General features: G+C 39.8%; 1 protein-coding gene across 5 annotated transcripts in view; it reads left to right on the forward strand.

Annotated features, from left to right (window-relative positions):
* Nucleotides 1-27,283, forward strand: part of CDK14 (cyclin dependent kinase 14) — a 738,271-nt gene that overhangs the window by 259,868 nt on the left and 451,120 nt on the right. For all 5 annotated transcript variants that reach the window (XM_061164852.1, XM_061164854.1, XM_061164850.1 and 2 more), the window contains one exon: nt 4,392-4,486. In XM_061164852.1, coding sequence (XP_061020835.1) covers nt 4,392-4,486 — 95 coding nt within the window. The remainder of the gene's footprint in view (nt 1-4,391; nt 4,487-27,283) is intronic.

Raw genomic sequence — 27,283 nt, forward strand, 5'->3', positions numbered from 1 at the left:
TTAAAATGTCATGTCCTCAATGCTGCGTATTTACTTATGAATTTTCAATTTAGATTTGCTTTTTAATCCAACCCATGTGGCCAGACTATTTATTTTTCTTTTTATTCTTATTAATAATTTCTAATTTATTGTGTTGTGTTCAGAATAAGTAACTTGAAGTGGTTCTTACAGTTTTGATACTGAGGGTTTTTTTGTTTGTTTTTCTTTGGTGGCCTAAGCTTTCACCATTTTTTGTGAATATTAAATGTGTACTTAAAAAGAATATATGTTAATATGCATGTGTTAAAATGTTATTTCTAATACTCAAGCGCACATATTTCTTACTTATTGGTCATCGGCCTGCTCTGCTGATATCTGAGTGATGTATGTCTGTCTTGCATTATCACTGTGGATTTCACACTTTCTCATTTTATTGTTGCCAGCAGTTGTTTCATACACTGCAAAGCTGTGTTGTTTGGCTCATACCAGTGTGTGATTATTAAATTTCTTGGTGGATTTTGACAAGGACCTGCTGTGTAGCACAGGGAACTCTGCTCGCTGTCATGTGGCAGCCTGGATGGGAGGCGTTTGGGAGTGATGGGTACCTGTGCGTGTACGTGCCGAGTCCCTTCCCTGCTCACCTGGAACGATCACAGCGGTGTTAATTGGCTATACCCCAATACAGAGTAAAACGTTTTTTAAAAAGTAAATCTCTTGTTGGATTTTATTGGGGTAAAATAATCTATTTGCCGTTTTGTGAATTCTGTCTTGTCTGCCATCAGTGTTGCTATAACGTACAGTTTTGCAAAAATACTTTTTTTCGCTAGATTTCCCTTTTTATTTTCAGATTTGCTCTTTTGTGTGTGTTTTTTTTTGTTTGTTTCTTTTGTCTTTTCTCAATAGCACATTGCTAGATTGTCTTTCCAATCTGAGAACTTTAATAGAGAAATTTTTAAATTTTTGTTTATCATAAACGTTGATATGTCTGGATATAACTTTCTTATTTTATGATTTTCTACTTTATATGCTTTGTTACTGAGTATATGCCCCTTCTCTAACTACCCCCTTCTTTACCCTCTTTTCCCTTCTTCCTTGTGCTTTTCTCTTACATTCTTTCTCTCCTTAACTTGTTTGGGATTTGTACATCTTATTTATTCTACTAATTACCATCTAAGTATTAATAGAGGTACTAAAAATTATGCATGTGGAGTTAATTAGTATCTGCAGTCTGTCTTTAACAATCCAGTAAATCCCGGTATGTTTTTATTTTTATTTTTCTACTGTCTCTTGCCTTCCTGCACTTCCCCCATCACTCTAGCTATAACTTATATGAAGATAAAATGGAATTCTGTATCTTTTCTTTCCCTATGGGTGGTAAAATTGCAACTTTTCCGTCCCAGCTGATACTCAGCTGTCTTGAGTATCAGTTGCTTAGCTGTCTTTTTCCAGCCATTGTTAAACCTATAAAAATACTATGCTGGTTGGAAAAATTTTCTGTTTAAATGTAACTTCTCCTTAGAGTTTTTTTTTGAAAATTCAATTCAAACATTGAACTTATTACTTTTTCACCTGTGTACATTCTTTTAGTCACAGCCCATACAGGTTTTATTTCATTAATTAAATATTTAATCTCTAAATCTCTGTTTCTTTTTAAAGAATATAATATCTTCTTGGATATCTCTTAAGATACTGGTTATTTTTATTCAGTGTTGTTACTTTTTCAATAAGATGTTGATATTCCTGAAATGATTTGTGATTCTTGGTGGTATACTCATTTTTGTATTTTAGAATTGCTCTCAGCTTATTCTGTTTTCTGTACATTGTCTCTAGTGATTGTGTGAGAGGCAGGGACTACAGTTTGAGGGAGGTAGATGTTTTATTCTTTCTCTGGTTATTAGCCACTTCAATCCTCTCTGCCTTTCCAGCCTGAATACCCACATTCTCAGCTGTCTCCTCTGCACATGTTCCTGCAGTTTGCTTAGGAGGACATTATGTATTCAGCTCTGTTGATTAGTCTCCTATTTACCTAGAGGTTCCTAATTCTTTTATCTGTACTAGTTTTCTCCTACATATTAAGGCTCTAAGTCCCCCCAGTTTCTTCTCTGAAGTTTTGATCCAGATTACTTTTTGTATTTTAGAATTCCTCAAAATATGTGATTAGAAAGTGACACTCTTTTTTGTTTCCCTTTTGTATTTCTGATTTATTGTTTTTGAAAAGTATCTTTTCAGTCATTCTGTGGCATTCTTGGTAGGAAGGTGGTAAACAGCATTGCTCAATTTGGGGCATAGAATCTTTATAAACTGTAGGAGTCAGATTCATTGAAGGTAAATTGTGTATTTTCATAAGTGGTATAAGAGCACATGGTCAAGAATAGTGTAACATTAAGTTCTTTCCGGAAGCTTCTAATCATTACAGAGTACCCCACAGTCATTAGCAGCTTTTTATCAGTTACAAATGTACTTAAAACTGTGATTACATAATACTTTTAAGAAGTTATTAATTCTTTATAGAATTATCATTTTAATGTGTTTTGATACTATCTTTTTATAGAGACATTAAAATAACAGGTAATTTATCCTCATAGAGGACAGCACTCCCTTTTTCTTGCTGTCTGGTGAAAGTGGGGTGGGAGTTGACCGCAGCAAGAGTGATGAGACCACTTGCTCTTAGCACTTCTGTGGTCATAATAGGATGTATGGTTTCTTAAGGTAGAATGATTTTGTTGCAGCTGAACCTTAAGGATTGGTGTATGTGGACATAAGAGAGTTAATTTTGTAATAACCAGTGTTATCTGAATGTATTTGATTATTTGTATTATTGCTAAAAAGTATCAGAGGGATAACTTTATATGACTAAATTTTATACAGTCATGATTTATAACAGGGGTCAGGTAGTAAATATTTTCAGCTTTGTTGGCTATATGATCTTTATAGCAACTATAATTCTGCTATAGCTTGAAAAGCATAAAAGTGAAAAGTGAAAGTGAAGTTGCTCAGTCGTGTCCAACTCTTTGCGACCCCAGGGACTATAGCCTACTATGCTCCTCGGTCCATGGGATTTTCCAGGCAAGAATACTGGAGTGGGTTGTCATTTCCTTCTCCAGGAGATCGTCCCAACCCAGGGATTGAACCTGGGTCTACGGCATTGTAGGCAGACACTTTACCATCTAAGCCACCGGGGAAGTCGATAAAGCATAAAACAATATGTAAATGAATGAGTGCAACTAGTTCCAATAATGGGCTTTCTTGGTGGCTCAGTGGTCAAGAATCTGCCTGCCAATGCAGGAAACACGGGTTCTGTTGCTGGGTCTGGAAGATTCCCTGGAGAAGGAAATGGCAACCTACTCCAGTATTCTTGCCTGGAAAATTCCATGGACTGAGGATCTTGGCAGGCTACAGTCCATGGGGTTGCAAAAGAGTAGGGCACAACTTAGCAACTTAAACAACAAATGTTCCAATAAACTTTATCACTAAAACTTGATTTTCATATAATTTTCTCATGCTATGAACTTTGATTCTTTTTTAGATTCCTTTTGCATTAAAAATATATAAAAAGCTTAAGTTTACAAGATATGTAAAACGAGATGGTAGGCTAAATTTTTCAGCCCCTAATTTAGTTTTTCAGGTAGTCATGTACAGATGTGAGAACTGGACCATAAAGCTAAGTGCCAAAGAACTGATGCTTTCAAATTGTGGTGCTGGAGAAGACTCTTGAGAGTCCCTTGGTCTCAACGGAGATCAAACAAGTCCATCTTAAAGGAAATCAACCCTGAATATTTACTGGAAGGATGATGCTGAAGCTTGAAGCTCCAGTACTTTGGCCACCTGATATGAAGAGCCAACTCGTTGGAAAAGACCCTGATGCTGGGAAAGATTGAAGGCAAAAGGAAGGAGGGGGTGGCAGAGGATGAGATGGTTGGACGTGAATTCGCGTGAACCCCGGGAGATAGTGAAGGGCAGAGGAGCGGGTGCCGCATGCAGTCCATGGGGTTGCAGAGTCAGACACGACTTAGTGATGAACAACAACCACAATTTAGAAGACTATATAATAACACGGAAAATATTCCTTTTGAGTGAAAAAAGCGGGCTGTAAGACAGTATCTGTAGTGTGATCTGTAGTGATGAGTGTTAGAAAGCATTCATCAGCATAAAGAGAGCAGCAGAAGAAGTCACTGCTGGTGGTTCCCTGTTGGTGATTAGATCATGGGTAAATTTAAACTACACTGTATTCATTTGCATTTTCTTAGTTTTGTATTCTGAACACTTATTATGTTTTTAAAAATAAGCATTCTTGTATCAGAGAAGAGTTATTTAAAAACTGATAGAGGATCTACATTTTCAGCAAAATTGGGTTATTTATTGTTAATTAGTTTGATACAATCTGTTTTGTTTACCCTCTGCTTCATTTTTAGCCAACAAGTCCCAAATTTGGAAAAGCTGACTCATATGAAAAACTGGAAAAACTAGGGGAAGGATCTTATGCTACAGTATACAAAGGGAAAAGCAAGTAAGTTCACTCGTTTTTGAATATTTCATATGGAAAGTATACCTGCTCTCTTAGTACAAAATAACAGTGTATTTAAATAATTTTCACATACAGTAGACTTTCCTCCCTCAGGTTTTCTGTTATTTGTTGTTGTCATTGTTTTAGCAAATCATTAGAATTGGTTTTTTCTGAGCAAAGTTTTGCAGACTTGCCCAGTTGGTCTTTTCTATCCTACCTCTCCCCCACCTTTATTTTCTCTTTCTCTCCTTGGAGGTGGAACCGTCAAATGAGAATTCATTTCCAGGTGAGTGATGTGATTAATTTCTTCTGGAGGTTTAGGGTTTGCTCAAGAATAAGAGGACTGATTTGACAGCGTCAAATGTATTGACCATTCTTGGCACCTTTTTAAACTGAGCTTTTACGCCATCTTTCAGAAGTAGTTAACAAACCACAAGCTCTTTCTGCCTGTCTCCTTTGGCCTCATGCTGTAAGTATTTCCACAGAGAGAAGCAGCTCTTCTTCCCCCCATGCTATCCTGGGATCAGGACACAGATTTGGATTCTTTTTAAAAAAATTTTTTTAAGTGAGGTAATTTTAAATTTAATTTGATGATTTATTTTGGCCTTGGTAAGTGGCATCTGGGATTCCTGACCAGGAACTGAACTCGTGCCCGCTACAGAGCCCCCACCCCTACACTGGCAGGGAAGCCCACAAACTTGGATGCTTCAGAAGCTTGCCTCTGTATGTTCCAGACATGCCTCCTCCCTCTCCCTTTTTTATTAAGAACACAGAGTTACTGTATTTGGTAACATGTAACATGTAAACTACCCTTGTTTTTGTCTCTCTTTTAAGTCATTATAAAAGATAGGAAATTCCAACTAAGCAATTAGTTAGCAGTAATTGAGTTACTCACTAAGGTAAGTAATTAAAGAGCTATAGAAGACAGTTCTGTGAAGGATCATTCTAAACTTGGAATTGGAAATTTTGACTGTTTGCTTATTGAGGTACTCTGGCTTTTCTGGAAAGTAGCCTTACGCCATTGTTCATAGTTTTTAAGTTAAGAAGGTGAAGCAATATTTCTGATAGAGGAAGATATATAAGTATGGACATTCAGAAATGCTGTAGGTCAAAAATTGAGTGTTAATTTTGAGATTTTATTTTTTACTTAAAAAAGCCTTATAAATTTTTAGTAGGAAAAAAATATGGGGAATGAAATAACAATATCTAGAGGGCTGTTAATGACTTCATTCTGTCACTTGAGCATAATGGAGTATTATGATAATGGCTTCACTGGGTGGGTTAATTTCAACAGTGGTTGTTTCCCAAGTTTTTTTATTTTTTCCTAAGGAAAAATAGTATTCTACTGTATAAACTTAAATTGCATCTTTGATGTTAAGAAGGTGAAGGTAACTACACTGCATTAAGCAATTGTTTTGTATAAAGTATGATATATTCACTGTCTCAGTTACTCCTCACAACACTCTGTAAGATAGGCCCCATTATTATATTATTGCCATCTCTTCTGGACCAGGCATCTTGGTGCTTAGAGAAATTTAGTCCCTTGTCCAAGTCTGTACAGGTTATTAGTGATAGAGCTTGTCTTGGCTCATGTCTGTCTTGTTTGAGGTCATCTTTTCCTAACCATTATCCTTCCACAGGATAAGGTCTTCTTGGAAAGACTTGGTCCTGCTGTATTCCAGATGGTTCTCCCGGATGCTCTGACTTATTTTAACTGTGAATCAAACTGAAGCAAACATAGTATTTCATTACATGAAAATAGACAATCACTTTGCAGTGCCTTCCCACCAAAGATATGCTTACGTGATTTCCAAGTGCAAGATTACAACTCAGATGCTTTAGATTTATGACAACATCTTGAGACATAGTTGAAACATTCTCTGTTTATTATGCCTGAATAAAACAAAGACTGCTTTTTAAGTACCTACAATTTTTGAGAAGGATAGTTCTGGACAGTTAATACTTTTCACTCCAGCAGGTTTCAGTGTAACTTGTCAGCATTTCTTGAGCTGTTTAAAACTCTCTGGTCACATGTACTATTTAATTTCCTCCAGCTGGAGATGGAATCCACTGACCACTCACCTGCTTTAGGAGATGACAGGCTGCTTGGCTTATTTGCCTTACAGTGGCAAGGTCAGGCCAAAGAACAATAGTCACATGCATCTAGCAACATTGGAGAGCTGAATTTGGTGTGTCTTCTGAAGCACTACATGATTTTAAAGAGTCAACTGAATGTCGGGATCCTTGTTCCAATACTACTCACTCTCCTGTAGCTGTCTGCATCCCTACTTCCTTTTTTAAAAAATTTAATTGTTTATCTAATTTATCTACTTGACTGCTCTGGGTCTTAGTTGTGGCATATTGGATCTAGTGTCTTGACCAGAGATCAAACCCAGGCGCCATCCTTTGGGAGTCTTTGCCACTGGACCACTAGGGAAGTCTTCCTGCTTCCATCTTTAAATATTATCTTTAGCATCATCCTCAAGAGCAGCTATCATATTGCAATGAAGCTGCCTGTCATTTGTAGAGATACCACTGATACTTGAATGGTGAGCATTTTACATATGTGTAAAGTGTCAAGTTTGGATTTTGCCATAGAGCTCATTTTATTAGTTTGCTAGACTGCTAAAATAAATAGCATAGCCTGGGTGGCTTAAACAACAGGAATGTATCATCTCCTAGTTCTGAAGGCTAGATCTAAGATCAGGTATTGGCAGAGTTGATTTCTTTCTGAGGGTTGGTGCTGTAAGGCAGAATGTGTTCCTTGACTCTCTCCTAGCCCGTGAGGTGTCCCAGCGATCTTTGGCATCCCTGACTCTCTCCTAGCTCGAGAGGTGTACCTGCAATTTTTGGCGTCCCTGACTCTCTCCTAGCTCGTGAGGTGTACCAGTGATCTTAGGCGTCCCTGGCCCTCTCCTAGCTAGTGAGGTGTGCCAGTGATCTTTGGCGTCCCTGACTCTCTCCTAGCTCGTGAGGTGTACCTGTGATCTTTGCGTCCCTGACTCTCTTCTAGCTCGTGAGGTGTGCCGGCGATCTCCTGACTTGCTGGTGCGTCACCCTGATGTCTGCCTTCATGTTCACATGGTGTTCTCCTTCGACATGTTTGTCTCCACATCCCAATTTCCCCTTTTTATAAGAACGCTAGTCATTTTGGATTAGGGTCCACTATAATGACCTCATTTTCACTTGACTACTTCTGTAAAGATGCTATGTCCAAATAAGGTCACTTTCTGAGGAGTTAGGACTTAGAACTTCAGCATATCTTTTTTTGAGGGTACAATTGAATCCATAATACTCATTCATTTCAGACCTCACTAACTTAGCATCAGTGTACATGGTAATATTCTTCTTTACCATCTCCATTTATGGTCTCTGTAAGTCATCTTCTATTTCATGGTTCAAATAAAATAAGCAAAGAATATTCTCCCCCAGTCAAAAAGATTTGTGTAATTTTTGACTTTGATACTGTTGCTGTTAGCCATTGTTTAGAAAGCTGAGAAGAAATAGAAATATTTTTTTATTACTCTTGAATTCTCTTGGGGTTCTTGTTCCTGTAACAGTACATAGGCTGGGGAGAAGTTGTCTGAGATTCCTATGCTGTGTAGCTTTTTGGTAATGAACTTGCTTCTAAAACGTGCAACTGATTAACTGCAACCATTTCAACATAAAACACTCACAAATAAGTTTTCTTATTAAAAAAAAAGCTTTGAACCTCCTACAGTTCATTTTGAGTAGAGATTTGTTTTGTTTTGTTCTCCAGCTTCTTAATACTTTCTTTGTGCTTATGTGTGTTTATGTTTGGGATGGGAGGCAGTTTATCATCACTCTTGCTACTAATCTTTTTCCTGGCTTGATTTCCTGGTTTTGTTCTCTCTTCTAAATCCCTGTAACTTTTAATATAGAATTAAAAAAAATCATGCAGGGTATAATACTCTACATTTTAAAACTTGTGGCATTTAAAGATATCTTTAGTTCAGCACCTTGAAATCATCTGTTTTCCAAAAGATGTTTTGTACATTCAGAGACTTGTTCACGTTTTTTGAGTTTTTAAAACTAATGGCAAGTGTTCATGATATTGTTCTTATGCTCCTTTTGTGCTGTAGGTAGACAGAAAGAAACTTAGATACAGATTCTGCCCTCAGGAAACTTAACAGTTTTGAAGGGAGATGGTCCATATACTATAAATAACTCTGTGTAAGTTAGAATGTTGTTATTGTAGTTTAGTTACGAAATTGTGTCCGACTCTTTGCAACCCCATGAACTGCAGCTTGCCAGACTTCCCTGTCTTGCACTATCTCCCAGAGTTTGTTCAGACTCATGTCCATTGAGTCACTGATGCCATCCAACCATCTCAACCATCGTCACTCTCTTCTCCTCTTGCTCTCAATCTTTCCCAGGATTAGGGTCTTTTCCAATGAGTTGGCTCTTCGCATCAGGTGGCCACAGCATCTATCTATCTATCTGTCTGTTTATATATACATACAGAGTATATTCTATATAAGCTAGAATGCAGTCAGAAAGGCCCACGGGAAATGGTGTGAAATTTCAAAAAGAAGAATGTTGAGTAAAGTATTTATTCTCAATTTATTCTCTCAATCAGTGGTGACTGATTGAATTCATCGCCTCATGTGCTTTTAAACCCAGCCTCCCTCATCACTGTGTGCATCTGTAGGACTCCTTGGGAGAGTTTTCCCAAAGTCTGTTAAAGCCTGAGGGCCATAAAGTAAAAGCAAGCTGCTTTATTTGAGTTATTGTGCAAATTTTCATAAAAGCACAAGGGTTGTGTTTGACTGTTAACGTGGGATTGGTGTTAAGCAACAGAACTTGAAAGGGTTGGCGGGTTGTTCATGGGTGGGCACATGAATGGCCGGCTGTTGTAGGTAGGAGCTGTGAGCACCAGTCACTTCAGCTCCCAGATTTGGGGTGTGGTGGGCTTGTGTGTTCCTCACTGCACTGGGATCTGCTGGGGGGTTGCACCTGCGTCTCCTCCTCACCCCAGATGCTTGAGTTTTCCTGGGCTCCACCCCCTGCCACGAGTGGTGAGAACCTTTACTCTTGCCTGGGACAGACTCCAGACTCCTCTCTTTTCCTTCCTGTGTTATCTAGAGAGGATGGAGACTGTAGCTGCTTGTTTTTTAAATGAGTGTATTTCTTAATTTGGCTGCCTCAGCTCTTTGTCGAGGTACTGTTTTTAGCTGTGGCATGCAGCGGGAAGCCGGGCCCGCGGCATCGGGAGCACGGAGTCTTAGCCCCCGAACCACCAGAGAAGTCCTATTGCTGCTTGCTTTTGATTTTCTCATACTTCTCGTGTCATTTAGAGGAAGAGAAACTGTTCTCTAGTTCCGTCTCTGGAATTAAGAGTGTTGGACTTAGTCATCCCATGGATGCTCCTGATTTCTGGTAATTCTCTTTCCTGCTTGTCTTCAGTTTCTGTTGAGGTGAAGATGCCAAAACCTTCCTCCTGCGGGAGCCCGCTTGACAGAGAAGCCTGCCCACACTGGTGTGTGCCAGCTCTGAATCGTTATCTCAGAGGTCAATAGGAAGGAGCAATGGAGGAATTTGCTCACTTTTTGTAACACAAGACTTACGTGATTGAAAATGCCAGTCTTCTTTTAGCATGTCTTTCTGCCAGTTTGTGCCAAACAATTGAACTTGAAATCAATGAACTCATAAATTGAGAGACTACAGCCAAACCAAGGCTGAAATATACTAAATACATTTCAAAGAGCTCTTCAAAGGCCCAGGAGAAATAGGGGAAAGAAATGCTGTTAATTAAAACAAGAGGTAGCAAGAAGAAAGGCAGTGGCAGTTAACCACCTTTTCAGAATATGTGAGATTAAAGAGGCGGTGGCTCTTGCTGCTGGGACCTGAAGGTCAGCTCTACTGAAACACCCATCAGGAGAGTGTGAGGAATTCTACAAGCCAGAATCCCCCAGACGGAGAACCCTGGACTCCGGGTTCAGTGAGGTCTTGGTCTTCAGTGTTGACACCTGGACCGTCATGCTGACTTCCAATGTCTTGAGAGGTTATCTACCCTCCAACAGAAACTGTACAGAAGAGAGGCAAATCTGATTACATTTTATGGGCTCTGCTGCTCTCCGGCTCTCAATCGGCCTGCTCTGATTTCCTTCTGACTTTGGGTCCATTGGCTTCCTGTCACAGATCACTTCAAAGATCAAGCCTGTAAGCACACTGTCCGTCACATGGTATGAAATACGGCAGCAGGCTATGATAATGCAGTCAGTGTTAGTTTTGTGATTTAATGCACAACGTATGGCATTACAGTGTACATCAAGAGACACTGGATTAAAAATGGAATGAATGGAGTTTGCACCGTGTAATTTCCCAAGTGGCTGCTCATTGTGTACAGATGAATGTTGGAAAAGTAGAGTTTTTTATCCTTACCTAGTCTGAGGAGGATGACAGCCCCCAAACCGGCATCTACTAGTTTTATTTTTCGAAATCTTAAAGCCTATTCAGATTGCAGACTCAGCCCAGACTTCCTTTGGAAGAAGAATGCAAGGCATTGCAAGCTGGTTCGCGGGCACAGCTGGTTTCCTTTGGTTTGCAGCAGATACACAAACAATACCTAATCTTTTTGACAAAAGTGACAATGAGGATATTGTTTAAGCAAGAAGCATGATTTGAATCATTAGACTAAACTGCATGGGGATAGCTTTCCTATTAAACAGTACTTTCATGATAGCCTCTGTTAGCCATTTTCATTATCAGGGTTCTTTGATCGTGTGATTAGGAGACCCTCAAAATAATCAGTGATATTTCCTGTCTTTAGGGTTGTAGTCTAGCTGGTGAAAACGGACGCATTCTTTGGAATTAGGAATCCTTTGAAAGAGTTAGTGTAGAATATCCAATTACCATAATGTCAGAGAACTCTCTTGTTGTTCAGCTCAAGTGGTTTTTGAGGAGGGCTCGGAATGACATGATGATAAGATTGGTTTCAGTTTAAAGCAAACCCACATTCCTGAGTTGGCTTCAGTATCATTGTCATCCTTTTAGTTTAAACCAGGATACATTTGCTGATGCCTGGAGACATTTTTGCTTTCATAACTCGGGGAGTGGTAGTGGTGTTACTGGCATTGAGAGGCCAGGGGTGTTGTGAAACATTTTACAAGCGGACAGGACAGTCTCATGCAACAAAGAACTGTTTGGCCCAAAGTGTGAGTAGTGCCACATCTGAGAAGCTCTGGTCTCAACAAGGAATGTATAGAGGCATTGCCCATTTAAAAGAGCTCTTTCCGTTGGAGACGTTTACTAAGCTGGTACCGTGTTTGGTGTTCTGGGCCAAGCAATGGATATGTTGTTGTTGTTCGTGTTGCTAAGTCGTGTCTGACTCTTGCGACGCTGTGGGCTGCAGCACGCCAGGCTTCCCTGTCCTTCACCGTCTCCCAGAGTTTGCTCAAACTCATGTCCATTGAGTCAGTGATGCCATCCAACCATCTCATCCTCTGTCACCCCCTTCTCCTTAATGGTGGACCAAACTGGGTTTTGCTTTCCCTGGGGCCTGTCATCTAGTGGAGAAGGCAAAAATGACTCAAGTCAGCAGCCTGAGTGCTCGTTGCTCAGTCGTGTCTGGCTTTTTTGCAACCCTATGGACTGTAGCCCGCCAGGCTCCTCTCTCCATGGGATTTCCTAGGCAAGAACACTGGAGAGGGTTGCCACTTCCTTCTCCAGGGGATCTTCCCGACCCAGGGATCGAACCCGCGGCTGTTGCGTTTCCTGTGTTGACAGGTGGATTCTTTACCACTGCACCGCCTGAAAGCTGTGGTGGCTTCTGTGTTTATGTCAGGGACAGCTGTGGGCAGTGTGTCTACCTTAGATGAATGGCCAGTGGAAGCCTTGCTGATGAGGGAACGTTTACACTTAAATCTGAAGGAGGAGATGTAACCACCCAAGTAAACATCAGGGATGAGAGAGTTTCACGTCAGACCCTGAGAAGAGCTTGGTGTTTTCTGCAGACTCAGAGAGCCCCATGTGGCTGGGGGTTCAGGGGAGATTGGTATGATTTGAGCTTTGAAAAGTTGTCAAGGCCTTGAGAATAGTCTTAGGAATGTTCTGCTTATTTATTACTGCAAATGAACTACCTCAAAGCTTAGAGAGTTAAAACAGCAACTGTCATTTATTTTGCTTGTGAACCTACTATTGTGAAGGGCTAGACAGGAAAAGGTTGTACCTGTTCCATATGGTATCATTTTTCACAGCTGAACAGGAAATGAGGGATCTATATATGATTCACTAAATGGATATAAAATGAAATTATCTAAAATGCTCAATTAGAGGGGGCAGAAGAAGAAAGAAAATGAATGAATGAATGAATGAATAGAAAATAGTTACAAATAGGATAGATATTAATGCACTTATGAAAATCACTTTGAATGTAATTGGTCTAAATACCCCAGTTGAAAGACAGAGATTGTCAAACTGGATAAAAAACAAGATCGAACTAACTATATGTGCCTTATCAAAAACCCACCTTCGGTATAAAGACTCAGGTTAAAAGTAAAGTGAGAGAGAGAAATATACCATGCTAACTCTAGTTAAAAGAAAGCTGGGAGATTTCTTAAAAAGCTGGAAATAGAACTGCCATATGACCCAGCAATCCCACTTCTGGGCATACACACTGAGGAAACCAGATCTGAAAGAGACACGTGCACCCCAATGTTCATCACAGCACTGTTTATAATAGCCAGGACATGGAAGCAACCTAGATGCCCATCAGCAGATGAATGGATAAGGAAGCTGTGGTACATATACACCATGGAATATTACTCAGCCATTCAAAAGAATTCATTTGAATCAGTTCTAATGAGATGGATGAAACTGGAGCCCATTATACAGAGTGAAGTAAGCCAGAAAAATAAAGACCAATACAGTATACTAACGCATATATATATGGAATTTAGAAAGATGGTAATGATAATCCTATATGCAAAACAGAAAAAGAGACACAGATGTACAGAACAGACTTTTGGACTCTGTGGGAGAAGGCGAGGGTGGGATGTTTCGAGAGAACAGCATCGAAACATGTATATTATCAAGGGTGAAACAGGTCACCAGCCCAGGCTGGATGCATGAGACAAGTGCTCGGGCCTGGTGCACTGGGAAGACCCAGAGGGATCAGGTAGAGAGGGAGGTGGGAGCGGGGATCGGGATGGGGAATACGTGTAAATCCATGGCTGATTCATGTCAATGTATGACAAAACCCACTACAATATTGTGATAAAGTAATTAGCCTCCAACTAATAAAAAATAAATGGGGGAAAAAAAAGAAAGCTGGAATTAGCGATATTCATTTCAGACTAAGCAGACACTTCTGATGATTCTAAAGACCATCAGGGGTAAGGAAGGGCATTCCATAATGATAGAGAGGTCAGTTTTCTAAAAAAGATACAGAAGTTCTTAAAGTATATGTATCTAACAATAAAGTGTCAAAACACATGGGGCAAAAACTGATACAGCTGAAGGGATTGATAGGCAACCCCCCATAGTAACTGGAGACTTGGACCCATCTGTCTGTCAGTAACTCATAGATCAAGCAAGAAGGAATATTACCAAGGAATAGATGACCTGAACAACAGCAGAATACAGAAGTGGAAGCAGCCTGTATGTTAAGATCCATGCGCAATACTGGAGGGACCCCTGTCCCCTACTTTTATCAATCAACTGTTGTAAGAGACCAGATTCAAGGGAAGGGAATACAGACTGCTCTCCTCAGTGAAACATGTCAAAGAATCTTTGAGCCATGTTCTAATACCTCACAATACAGTTTGGATTTCATTTTAGTCTGGAATTCAATCTTTGCTCTTACCTCTGCACAGAGTTCTTTCCCTGGTCTTTTCATTAACTACTTTTGCATTAACCTCACTCATTTTGTATCCTATTCCCAACAGGGACAAAGACTTTTTGGTGTGAGGTGCTTTTTGGAAAGGAGTACCTTATGTACTGGTTTGCTCAGGACAATCCTGATTTATGCTTCCTGTCTTTGTGTAATTATTTATGGTGCTCATTTTTGCTAATTCAGTGTTTTTTTTTACTATTTGCTGTCTCCATTTGGATGATAAAATATGTGATCACCTTCCTTATGTAGTGCTTTATTCCTATAGAACTTTACAAAAAATTTTGCCAAAAAACCAAAATTCCATTGAAGTATTTTACTGTGGAATCCAGTTGAGTATTTAGAAGCATCAACTGCCGTGAACCTTGGAGATTTTTTGAATTGTTTGTGATTATCATTGAACCTCTAGTGAAGATTTGTCAATTGATTTAAAAAGTTTCATGGCTAATTAGTGAATTTTAGGTACAGCACACACTCTTGGACAGCAAGGTATGGAGGCTAGACTTCAGGAATTTTGTGAAACAGCAACTGATCAGTCTAAAATTCACATGACTTACCCAGATCCCTTACTACTCATGCCCTAGAAGACAGGCTCAGAGTCATTCAAGGTAAGAGAAATATCAGACATTTGAAACATGCATTAATGAGTAAGCTGGGGCTTGGGTGAAATCAGGAACTTTTTAGAGCCCAAAGCTAATGGTTTTTACTGTGAACGAGTTTTAGTCAAATGCTGACTGTCTTGTTTAGCCCTGATGTGTACAAACGGAGTATATTAAACCATTACGGGCGTTCGTCTTGAGTCGCGTCAGTTGAGTCCGTCTCTTTGCCACCCCATGGACTATATGGCCTACCAGGCTCCTCTGTCCATGGGATTCTCCAGGCAAGAATCTGGAGTGGGTTGCTATGCCCTCTTCCAGGGAATCTTCCCAACCTAAGGATCGAAACTGACTCTCTTAAATCTCCTGCACTGGCAGACAGATTCCTTATTACTATAGCACCACCTGGGAGGCCCTCACTATACCATTAGGAGCAATTATAATAATTGAGATATGGCATTTACTTGACAATTTCAGACTACAAGTTGTATAGAGTAATTGAGTGCAAAATTGGATTGTAGACCCTGTTGATTTGGGGTGACTTTTAAGGAATACGAGATCTGGTAGGTCAGGGGTTTCATCTGATTCTTTCCCTCAGTATGCTTGAGTTGCCCCTGAAATTCAGCTTCAGGCTCTTGTGTTTTTTTTGGGGGGGGCATACCCCATGGTGTGTGGGATCTTAGTTTCCTGACCAGGGATCGAACCCATGCCTCTTGTGGTGGAGGCGTGGAGTCTTAACCACTAGACCACCAGGGAAGTCCTCCAACTTCAGGTTCTTGTTTGTTGCTCTGTTATAATTAACCGGAGAGTGTTAAAAGATAGTACAAGCTCAGCGACTTTTATGAAGAAAAATATCCTGAGCTCAACAAATCTCAGACAGGAAATTATTTTAAACATCCCAGGCATGAGACATTTCTCATGCTTAACGGTTGATTCCAAGCAAGTATGTGTTCCCTTCCTTCTCGGGTTCAAGGAGACAGATATATATAAATTTCCCTGTATAAACAAATTCTTTGAAAATTTAAAAGATAATTCTGTTTCTAGTTTGAAATGGTCTCCCTGGGATTGATGTGTTTTTAACTATCTCTGTTTTAAGGGATGTAAATCAATGATCCTACCAGCATTGACTGAGAGGAAGGAAGATTGTAAACACTAGGACGTTGGTTACCAGTTGAAAGCTCTGCTATAACTCAACTGAGAATAAGATAGATGTCATTCCTAATTGGCCTGATGGGTGAGACAAGGGAGTGAATTTTGAAGCAGCTTGGTAGGCAGCGCAGGTACCGACAGACAAAAAAACCCCTGAGGAAAAGGAACCAAAGGCCTTTGTTGTGTGTCTGATCAAACCTCTTAGGAGAAAGAAGAAGGAAATGGAGATACTGAGAAACCAAATCAATGTTACAAACGAGGCCTACTGGGGATCCCAGAGGAAGCCGAGTTCCTAATGAGAAGGCAATAGACTAGGTTAAACAGGGTGACACTCCTCCACCCACTCCCCTAATTCACGTCCTGGGAAGGTTTCAGTGTTAAGCTCTGGAGAACTGAGTGCATCTCGGACTGTGCCCAAAGTGAAGCTTAGAGGATGATTAAATTAAAATAGAATCTGTCTCTTCTCCGGGTGAAATAGAAGGGATGAAATAGTAAAGTGTTAATAGAGTTGGACAAGGGAAAAACTAAAGACTGTGAAAGGGATTGCTAGGAGAAAGAGTAAGAAAACCAGCCAAGCACCAGGGAAGGATGAGAGTTGCTGAAAGTGTGGATGATGGTGTCAAATATTTGGCAAAGGCAAGTCAGAAGAGTCCTGAAAAGAACCCATTACGTTTACAATTAGGAAGGTGTTTCTTAAGTTTGTGAAGGGGACTGATGAGGGCTACAGACCTAATTGCTTTGGTTGAAGAGAGAAGGGTGAAGAATGGAGGATGAAATGCAAGCTCTTCTTTTTTTTTTTTTTTTTGGCCATGCCACATATGGCATCTTAGTTCCCTGACCAGGGACCGAACTTGTGCCTCCAATTGGAAGCTTGGTGTCCTAACTCACTGGACCACCAGGGAACTCTGCAAGCAATTCTTTTGAGGGGTGAGGCAGGGGAGAAAAGGAGAATAAGAAGAAAGTGCGAAAGTGCTTTGTGACAACCTAGAGGGGTAGGATGGGGTGGGGTGGGGGGGAGGTTCAGGAGGGAGGGGATACGTGTGTACTTAGAGCTGATTCGTGTTGTTACACAGCAGAAACCAACACAACATTTTAAAGCAATTATCCTCCAGATAAAAATGAATTTTAAAAATAATAGCTGTAACTGGGATATAAGAATGGGAATAAATATAGCTAACATGATTTCTGCTGATATTTTTAGACTTTATCTTCTGCTCTATGTACTTGAAAATCATTTATAAGATATATAATTTATTATTCAAAAAATTTTAAACTACTATAGAAAATACGTGACAAATTAGGAATATAGCCATAGTAAGAGTGGCTATATATTATGTTTTATATGCAAAATACTATGTGTGGTATTAATAAAAACAATATTGTTGTAAAAAAGTTCTTGAAAAATAAGAAAAAAGTAGCAAAGTTTCAAATGACTAAAGAACATGAAAAACAACCCAACAAAATGGACACAAATGGCCAATAAAAATATGGAAAAGAAAAAACAAGGAGAAAGGGCAGAAGTGTTTTTGATGTTTTGGCTTTAAACGGGAAGGAATTGCGTGTGTGTGTGGATTATAATAAAGGAGCCAGTAAAGAGGGAGAGAGGAGTTGATGCAAGAATCATGTAAAATGTATTCTGGATGCAGAAATTTGAGGTACTCTCTTTTCTCTGTCACTTGAACATGATTCATATGTCCTTGATAATCGGTCTTGCCCTTTCTTATTCTGATAATACATAGGTCTGAAATCATTGTTTTCCTTGCCAGCTTTGTCTCATTTTGGACTTAGACATATGAGAACATCAAAGTGTGAGTTGCTCAGTCATGGCTGACTCTTTGCAGCCCTGTGGATTGCACCCGCCAGGCTCTTATGTCCACGGAATTCTCCAGGCAAGGATGTTGGAGTGGGTTGCCATGTCCTTCTCCAGGGGGTGGGATTGAACCCGGGTCTCCTACATTGCAGGCAGATATTCTTAACCATCTGAGCCACCAGGGAAGCCCATGAGAACATTATCCTTCTTAAATATCTCTTCTCCTTTTATTTGTGTTCTTTAACAATTCAGATACATTATTGAACTTTCTGTGTAGCCCATTGGTTTCTCTTCTTGGCCAATTTTTCTTCACTGGTACTAGTTAAGATTTTAAAATAACACTAATTTATGTGAATCTTCTGTTTTTTGATGTTACCTATCTCTTGGTAATGAGGGTCATGATATAAAGCTTATATTTGTTGAATGCTGGCTTAAGCCTGATTTTCTCATCTGTGAAAGCAGGGCTGATAATGGAATTGGTTTCACATGGTTGCAAAGAGTGTCTGTGAATGAATACCTTTGGAGTGTCTAGAACTGTGTCTCACGTGTTAAATGAATATTGGCCATTGCTTTTTTTCTTTGTTTCTCTTAACAATACTAGAAAAGCTTTTGAAATTAGGTTATTTTCTTGTTTTACAGATGTAGAAACTGAGGTCCATAAAGTTTGAGTAACTTGTCCATGGTCACACAGCTCAATGATGGAGCTGGTCAGTCCAACTGCAGAGCTCTTAATTTTCATCTCCTTTCATTTTTCAGGGGGTCGGGGGGAATATTTTGAAATCTGTTTTCTTAAAATCTGTGCTATCAGGACTTCCCTGGTGGTCCAGTGGATAAGATTATGCCCGCCCAATGCAGGGGGCGCTAGTTCAGCCCCTGATCAGGGAGCTAACCTCGCACGTGCCACAGCTAGGGGCTCACACGCTGCAAAGACCTGGCACAGCCAAATAAATGAATACATAAAGAAAAATATTTTAAAAGATCTGTTCTGTGATCACTCTATCCCTTGGTAATGATCCACACTAGGGGTACTTCGCCATTTTCCCCCTATGGTTACTATATCTTTCCTCCGTGTCATTTTCATTTATCATTCGTATTCTCTACTATGCTGGGTACCTCTACAGTGACATCATAGTTATTTTTCCTTGTATTTCACCCAAGTGGTTTGTGGCCTTCCATATAGTAGGTGCCTGCATGAGATAGAACTCTCACTGTTCCCTTTTGTTTGCTATTAGATACGTTTATTTTGGACCAGCTTTCCACCCCATCGCTGCCTTTTCATTGTGAACCACAGACGAAGGTTTGATGGCACCAATTTCCCTTACCACTTCTAAAAAATTCTTTTCATATGGCAGTCATAACTCCCAATCTGCCAGCACCTTTACAGCCCTTTTATCCTTCTCATAAATAATGGAGCAACTAATATGGTAGTAAGAACTGTAGCTTAACAAAATAAATGCTTTCAAATAGGTTTTTGAGTAAAAATCAGAAACTCAATACCCTTGAGCCCCTACTCAAAGTGTATTCTCAGCACCAGCTATGAATGTAGTTTGGCATTCTGACCTAGAATTAAGAGGAGAAAATGATTCTCTATACCTAATACATCCCTTGAAAGTCTTGTCAAATTTTCATGGTCCTTGTTCTTATATTTAATCACTTCCTTTTGTGTTAGTATCTAAGCAGATACCTTTTTTTTGTATATATTTGTTCACCAGTTTTCAGGTGACTTGATTAATTTGAAATCATTTTTAGAATGCTTGACATGACCTGAGCTAACTTGCCGTTGACTCGTCTGTTAAAACAGAAGCTTATTTAATTAATAAGACCTGGAAAGAACAACTGTAGTTAAGGTTATTTTGCCTAATAAGTATGGTTATGTGGATGATGCTTCATCACAAACACAATTACTGAAGCTGCGTGTGTGCTCAGTCAGTCTGCTGTGTTTGACTCTTTGTGACCCTCCTGGACTGTAGCCTGCCAGGCTTCTCTGTCCATGTAATTTTCCAGGCAAGAATAATGCAGTGATTTGCTATTCCCTTCTCCAGGGGATCTTCCCAACCCAGGGATCAAACCCACATCTCCTGCATTGATAGGCAGATTCTTTACCACTGAGCCACCTGGGAAGCCCTGCTGAAGCTGACATGGCCAGATTTCTATGTAGAGACAGTGTTAGTAGCTACTTAATAATTAGCCTATATAGTTTTATTTCCCTTTGCACGTGTCAAAACCTTTCCCTTGTATTATATATATTCATATAGCATATTAATATACAGATATTCATATATGTGTATATATATGAAAAGAACGTGCAAAGAGGTAGTAGAGATTGTCTTTGAAAGTTGAAGAAAATGGAGGTGACAGGTTGAAAGATAGGTGCAGGTTTATAGCCCTGAGTAGTAAAATTTCTTCTCTGAAAACTTGTGTCGCAGCTTCTCATCTGATACTTTCTTACTGTATTTAAGAGTTGGAGTCATTCCATCTATCCAGAAATGAGCTAATCTTTCTGTTTTTTCAAGTCTCCTGTATAACTGAGTCATACTTTCTCCTTCAGTTTAGCTCAGTCACTCAGTCGTGTCCGACTCTTTGCAACTCCATAGACAGCAGCACGCCGGGCTTCCTTGTCCATCACCAACTCCTGGAGCTTACTCAAATTCATTTCCATCGAGTCGGTGATGCCATCCAACCATCTCATCCTCTGTCGTCCCCTTCTCCCACCTTCAATCTTTCCCAGCATCAGGGTTTTTTCCAGTTAGTCAGTTCTTCACATCAGGTGGCCAAAGTATTGAGTAAGCTAAGAGCATAATGATTGAATGCTTACCTGATAATATGATTAATCCTGCTCTCAATTTCTAAAGTTAATAATCTCAGATTATTAGTGGTTTGGATTTCTTTTTTGATGTGGACTGTTATTAAAGTCCTTGTTGAATTTGTTGCAGTATTGCTTTTGTTTCATGTTTTGGTTTTCTGGTCAGGAGGCATGTGGGAATCTTAGCTCTCTGACCAGGGATTGAACCTGCGACCCTTGCATTGGAAAGTGAACTATTAACCATTAGACCACCAAGGAAGCCCTCATGGTTGGGATTTCTAAGATCAGGGTTAAAAAGTAGAACATAAGCAATGTTCCGTTCAGTTCAGCTCAGTTACTGATGTGATACCATCCAACCATCTCATCCTCTGTCGTCCCCTTCTCCTCCCGCCTTCAGTCTTTCCCAGCATCAGGGTCTTTTCCAGTGAGTCAGTTCTTCACATCAGGTGGCCAAAGTATTGGAGTTTCACCTTCAGCATCAGTCCTTCCAATGAATATTCAGGACTGATCTCCTTTAGGATGGACTGGTTGGATCTCCTTGCAGTCCAAGGGACTCTAAAGAGTCTTCTCTAACACCACAGTTCAAAAGCATCAATTCTTTGGCGCTCAGCTTTCTTTATAGTCCAATTCTCACATCCATACATGACCACTGGAAAAACCATAGCTTTGACTAGACAAACATTTGTTGGCAAAGTAATGTCTCTGCTTTTTAATATGCTGTCTAGATTGGTCATAACTTTCCTTCCAAGGAGTAAGCGTCTTTTAATTTCGTGGCTGCAGTCACCATCTGCAGTGATTTTGGAGCCCCCCAAAATAAAGTCAGCCACTGTGTCCACTGTTTCCCCATCTATTTTCCATGAAGTGATGGGACCAGATGCCATGATCTTAGTTTTCTGAATGTTGAGCCTTAAGTCAACTTTTTCACTCTCCTCTTTCACTTTCACCAGAAGGCACTTTAGTTCTTCGCTTTCTGCCATAAGGGTGGTGTCATCTGCATATCTGAGGTTATTGATATTTCTCCCGGCAATCTTGATTCCAGCTTGTGCTTCCTCCAGCCCAGCGTTTCTCATGATGTGCTCTGCATTTAAGTTAAATAAGCAGGGTGACAATATACAGCCTTGACTCTATATTTGGAACCTGTCTTCTGTTCCATGTCCAGTTCTAACTATTTCTTCCTGACCTGCATGTACCTTTTCTTTAAATATTTGTGTATTTAAAAACAAAGAAATAAGGAAAGGTAATCCTATGTGTTGTTTGCCTACCGTGAACACAGGAGATTTGTTTTCTAGTATCCATTTTCATTGTGATTTTATGTATGTATTTTTATTTTGTGCTGCCCTGGGTCTTCATTGCTGCACACAGGCTTTCTCTGCTTGCGGTGAGCAGAGGCTACTCTCGATGGCAGTGTGTGGGCTTCTTACTGTGGTGGCTTCTCCTGTTGAAGAGCCTGGGCTCTTGGCATGCAAGTTTCAGAAGTGGTGGTGCACGTGGCTTAGTTGCTCTGCGGCATATGGGACCCTCCAGGATCAGGGATGAAGCCCCTGTCCCCTGCATTGGCAGGCAGGACACAAGATCACCAGGGAAAGTCTTACTGTAATTTTAATATAGTGACTTTCCTTTTTTTTTTTTAAACAAAGAGGATAAATATTATAAAAGAGGAGAATGGTAGACAATAACTAAGTGAATAGATATCTGTAGATATTTGACAGAAAGATTTAGATATGTATGTTTAATTTACCCAAGTTATGGATGTACTATTTTTTAAACTCATTGTAAGGTAACATATTGCACTAGCTGAAGTCTCATTTATTTTCTGGGCTAGGATTTGTAAATACAATGCTGTTATGGAAGAGTTCCTCAACTGGATGACTACTGATGATTTCCCATCTGCTTCAGTTGGAAAGGAGTGATGGCAGTTGTATTCATCCCTCATTTTAGATGAAAACCCAGCAGATATTTAGTTGCTTTCGAGTATATTGGTGTTCAGTTGCTTGGTTGTGTCCGACTCTTTGGGATCCCATGGACTGCAGCACGCCAGGCTCCCCTGTCCTTACTGTCTCCTGGAGTTTACTCAGACTCATGTCCATTGAGTCGGTGATGCCATCAACCATCTCATCCTCTGCTGCCCGCTTCTCCTGCCCTCAGTCTTTCCCAGCATCAGGGTCTTTTCCCCTGAGTCAGCTCTTGTAGGAGACCTGAGTTTGGGCATTTCTTGCTTATAGAAACTGTTCTGTCAGGGAGAGCTGATGTAATGTCCTGTCTGTGGTCGTTTCCTGGTTCAGTCCTTGTCTGAGATAGTTGACTTTGCTCATTCATGCATGCAGTATTATTGGAGCCAGACTCCATGAAAGCCATAAAACATGATTTCTCCTCAGAATGGCTAAATTGTGTCACCTCATTCTCATCTAATAAGAAATTAGATTTCTTATTAGAAGTTGATTTGGTGGCCGAGCCTTAATGTTACTGAATAGTAATTTAAGATCTTGTCAGTTTTCTTTACTCTGTAGCACTCAACCTAGCAAAACAGATTGCTCTGTGTCGAAAAAGGATGCTAATGTCCTGTTTGATGGTGATAAACACATGTTATTGCTTGGAAAGCCTTGAAAGTAGCATAGTTGGATTTAACAAATTGTGTATTCAGCTTTCTTTCTCGTTGCAGTGAAGATTTGCTACCAAATATGTTATAGTTCTGTATATATTTGTAGCTACAGTATTTCAGTCCTAGAAATGTATTAATATTTGTTGTTGTTTAGTCGCTATGTCTGTTTTGTGAGTCCGTGGACTGTAACCCACTAGGCTCCTCTGTTCATGGAATTTCCCAGGCAAGAATACTAGAGTGAAAAAAAAAAAAAGAATACTGGAGTGGGTTGTTCATGCCCTCCTCGAGGGGAGCTTCTTCCCTGGAGATGCAAGAGACCAACTAGCATCTCTTGTATTGGCATTCTTTACCACTAAGCCACCTGGGAAGCTATATTAATATTTAGTATGTTTTAATTTATATTGATAACTGTATTCATTTTATAATCTGTTTTTAATTTGTATTTATATCATGGAGATATATTTAATAGACTTATAAGCTCTGTTAATTTACTGTTGTTGGTTGGGAATAAAAATGCGTGTTTAACCCAGGGAGCTCAGCCCACTGCTCTGTGATGACTTAGAGAGGTGGGATGGGGTGAGAGGTTGGGAAGGAGGCTCCAGGGGGAGGGGACATATGTTTACTTACTGTTGATTCATGTTGTTGTACATGCCTGTTGTACAGGCAAAAATCTGTATGTTGTTAAGCAATTACCCTCCGATTAAAAAATTTTTAAACGTATATTTAACTTTAGAAGCCTTTTTGCTTCTTTCAAAGCTCTACCCTGAAATATGTAGGCAGATAATGAAGATACTGCTGTCTAATAAGATCAGATATCTGATTATTGGTTTAATTTTGTAGGCACCCCGGCATCAAAAATCTCTCGCGAGTCTGCTTTTCTTGCCTTATGTCCTGCTGCTTCCCTAGTTTCTACTCTCTGTGCTTTGAATGTTCCTCTCTGTACCCCTTCTGCATCTTTATGATGGATCCCTTTATGTAAGCGGCTTGCCTCCTCTTTTTACATGTCCACGTTCTGTCCCGTCTTTAAGTCCTATTCATGTTATAGCATTCCCTGGCTTCTGATAAGATACTCTCTTGGAGTAAACTTCAGTTATGTTACTCTAAGGGCTTCCCTGATAGCTCAGTAGTAAAGAGTCTACCTGCAACGCAGGAGACACTGGTTCAATCCCTGGGTCGGGAAGATACCCTGGAGGGGGGCATGGCAACCCACTCCAGTATTCTTGCCTGGAGAATCCCATGGACAGAGGAGCCTAGCGGTCAACAGTCCATAGGATTGCAAAGAGTCGGACAGGACTAAAGCAACTGAACACACACGTATTATTCTAAGCTCTCTTTTGACTGGGCCTTGACTTTACCACTCCCTCCCCAACCCTAGCTTCTGTCCTTGCCAGGCCTGCCTGGCCCAGTTTTAACAAGAATCCTGCTAAGTCAGTTTAGAGAAAATCCCCCCACCCTTGATATCTGATGGCTCTGGACTGTTTTTAGCAAGAACCTTAATAGATCAGTTGAGCAAGTTTCCCCCCTACCCTTTTTGGTCCATCTGCTCTTTGGCTATAAAAACTCACCTCTTCTTGCTGTATTCAAATTTGAACCATATCTCTCTTTCCACTTTTTCAATAGTCCTGATTAAATTCTTACTTTTTAAGTGAATATCAGAATATTTTTTTCCTTCTTTTTCATAATTCAGTTACTGCCTTGCTTGATAGCTCCTTTGCCTCATATGTATGTGACATATTCTCATATGTATATAACTTATTCTTCAGCACCTGCTATAGTACTGTTAATAGATGCTTAATAAAGATTAACTGGGTGGGAGTTTCCTGGTGGTTCAGTGGCTAAAACTCCATGCTCCCAGTGTAGGGGGTCTGGTTCGATCCCTGGTCAGGGAACCAGATGCCACATGCCACGAATAAAAGATCTCACATACCACAAGTAAGACCTGATGCAACCAAATAAATAAAATATTTTAAAAAGTATGTAATGTTTGGGGGGACATGTTTAGGAATACTGTCATCAGGCTCTTTAAATATGAGAAGAGACTTAGACATATGGCTCTTGTAAGGAGAGATTTGTAGTCTGGACTTAAGAAGTTCTTTCTTCAAGTACACATTTGATTATCGTGGGTCTCCATTCTTCTAAGATCATGTATCTGGCTTCATGGAGTTAAATATGCTAGAAATGTCTTTCCTGGAAATGACTTAGGTGATTCTTTTCTGTCACTGGTTTGGAGCACCCGGAAGACTAGATTCCAGTCAGGCTGACTCAGAACAACTGTGCCCCGTAGATTCTGCCCTATGTTGCTGTTGGACCCATAAACTCTCCTCATTCAGGCCTCTGTTGCTTGACTAGCAGGGTTTCTTTCATCAGTAAATCACAGTACAGGAGTCATGAGAATTCATGAACTGAAGAAGTACTGGGACCATTTACCTTAAAAGAAAAATGTGGGCTTGTTCAACCTTGAGGCTTCCTGGGTTCTTACTGCAGCCCATCCAGTGAAATAATGATTTTTAAACTACAGCAAAAAAGTAGACGACCAAATATGGTAGGACACCATTTATAAAAATCTACAATAGGGAAAAAAGAAGTTTAGAAGATACTTTTGTTGAAGAATTTATCACTGAATACTGGGACTATTGTTGATGTGAATTTTTTTCCTGTATTTTCCAACTATTCTCTGATAAGCATGTTAATTAGGGTAAGAATTACTAATGCCATTCTCAAATATATTGATTTATTTTGATAATGTTTGCAAAGCATTAGAAAACAGAAAATAATGACGTTGCTTTGAGAGCAAGTAATATACATGTTTGGTGTGAGCAGAGTGCCTCTGTTGAGGGGAGAATATGAGGGTGTGGGCCACACACCTTTCTTCTGTAGTTCACACTTAGTTATTGCTGCTCCACAGAGAATTTATGAATATGGGCCTTGACGTCTAGTCTCCTAGGTCCAATTTGTGGACCTACTGCTTCTAACTGTGTGCCTCAGTTTCTTTATAAACATGGAGATAGCAATACTGCCTACCACACAAAGGTGCTATAGTGACCAAATTAGTGTAAATAAATTCCTTGTTCCAGGCCTGCCACAGTTAGGGCACTGTTGGTACCTTAACAATAAGAGTATTTAACACGAATGCTATTTTTAAGTTAAAGACCACTATCTTGATTTTAAACTTGCTGGAGGTATAAAAAGTCATTTTATTCCAAATCAGGCTGACTGATTTATACTCTGTTGATAGGATTTGGAAGTAAGATTAGCATAGGTCTTATCATATCAATTATATATAATTTTTATAAGGCTCTTTCTTTGTGTAATCAGCTTCCGTGGTGGCTCAGATGTTAAAGAAACTGCCTGCAATGCAGGAGACCCAGGTTAAACCCCTGGGTTGGAAAAATCCCCTGGAAAAGGGAATGGCTACCCACTCCAGTCTTCTTGCCTGAAGAATCTCATGGACAGAGGAACCTGGGGGGTACAGTCCATGGGGTAGCAAAGAGTCGGACATGACTGAGTGACTAATATTTAATGTAATCAGTTCTTTCCCAACATGTGAATCAATATAAACCCTCATCTTCAACATGTGTAGGTTGGTTATTTTCAACATTATAGTTAGGAGAATCATTTTTTTACTTTGAGACTCTACTTGCCTATAAAGCAATCCAGTTGAGTGTCACTTTTATTTCTAGGAGTGCAGTCTTTTAGATTTAGATAATTTGTGATGCTGTAGCATTTTTCTCCCATCATTTTTGTCATAAAGACAAGTCAAACTAGATACATTTGTCTTTGCTTGATATTTTTGTAAATTTTCAGTTAAAAGTTATTTAACAATGACAGATTTTCTATAATTATGAAAGTAAGACATTTTCATTGGAGCAAATTAAAATCACTCATAATCTCTTTGACTTGATATAAGTCTTCTAGTCCTTTAACCAAGTTGCAGTGTATTTATAATAATTTTCTTTGTGATTCTTCATGGTCTGTCACAGCCAAACCAAA

This window comes from Dama dama, chromosome 18, assembly GCF_033118175.1.
Source record: "Dama dama isolate Ldn47 chromosome 18, ASM3311817v1, whole genome shotgun sequence".
Classification (NCBI taxonomy): Eukaryota; Metazoa; Chordata; class Mammalia; order Artiodactyla; family Cervidae; genus Dama; species Dama dama.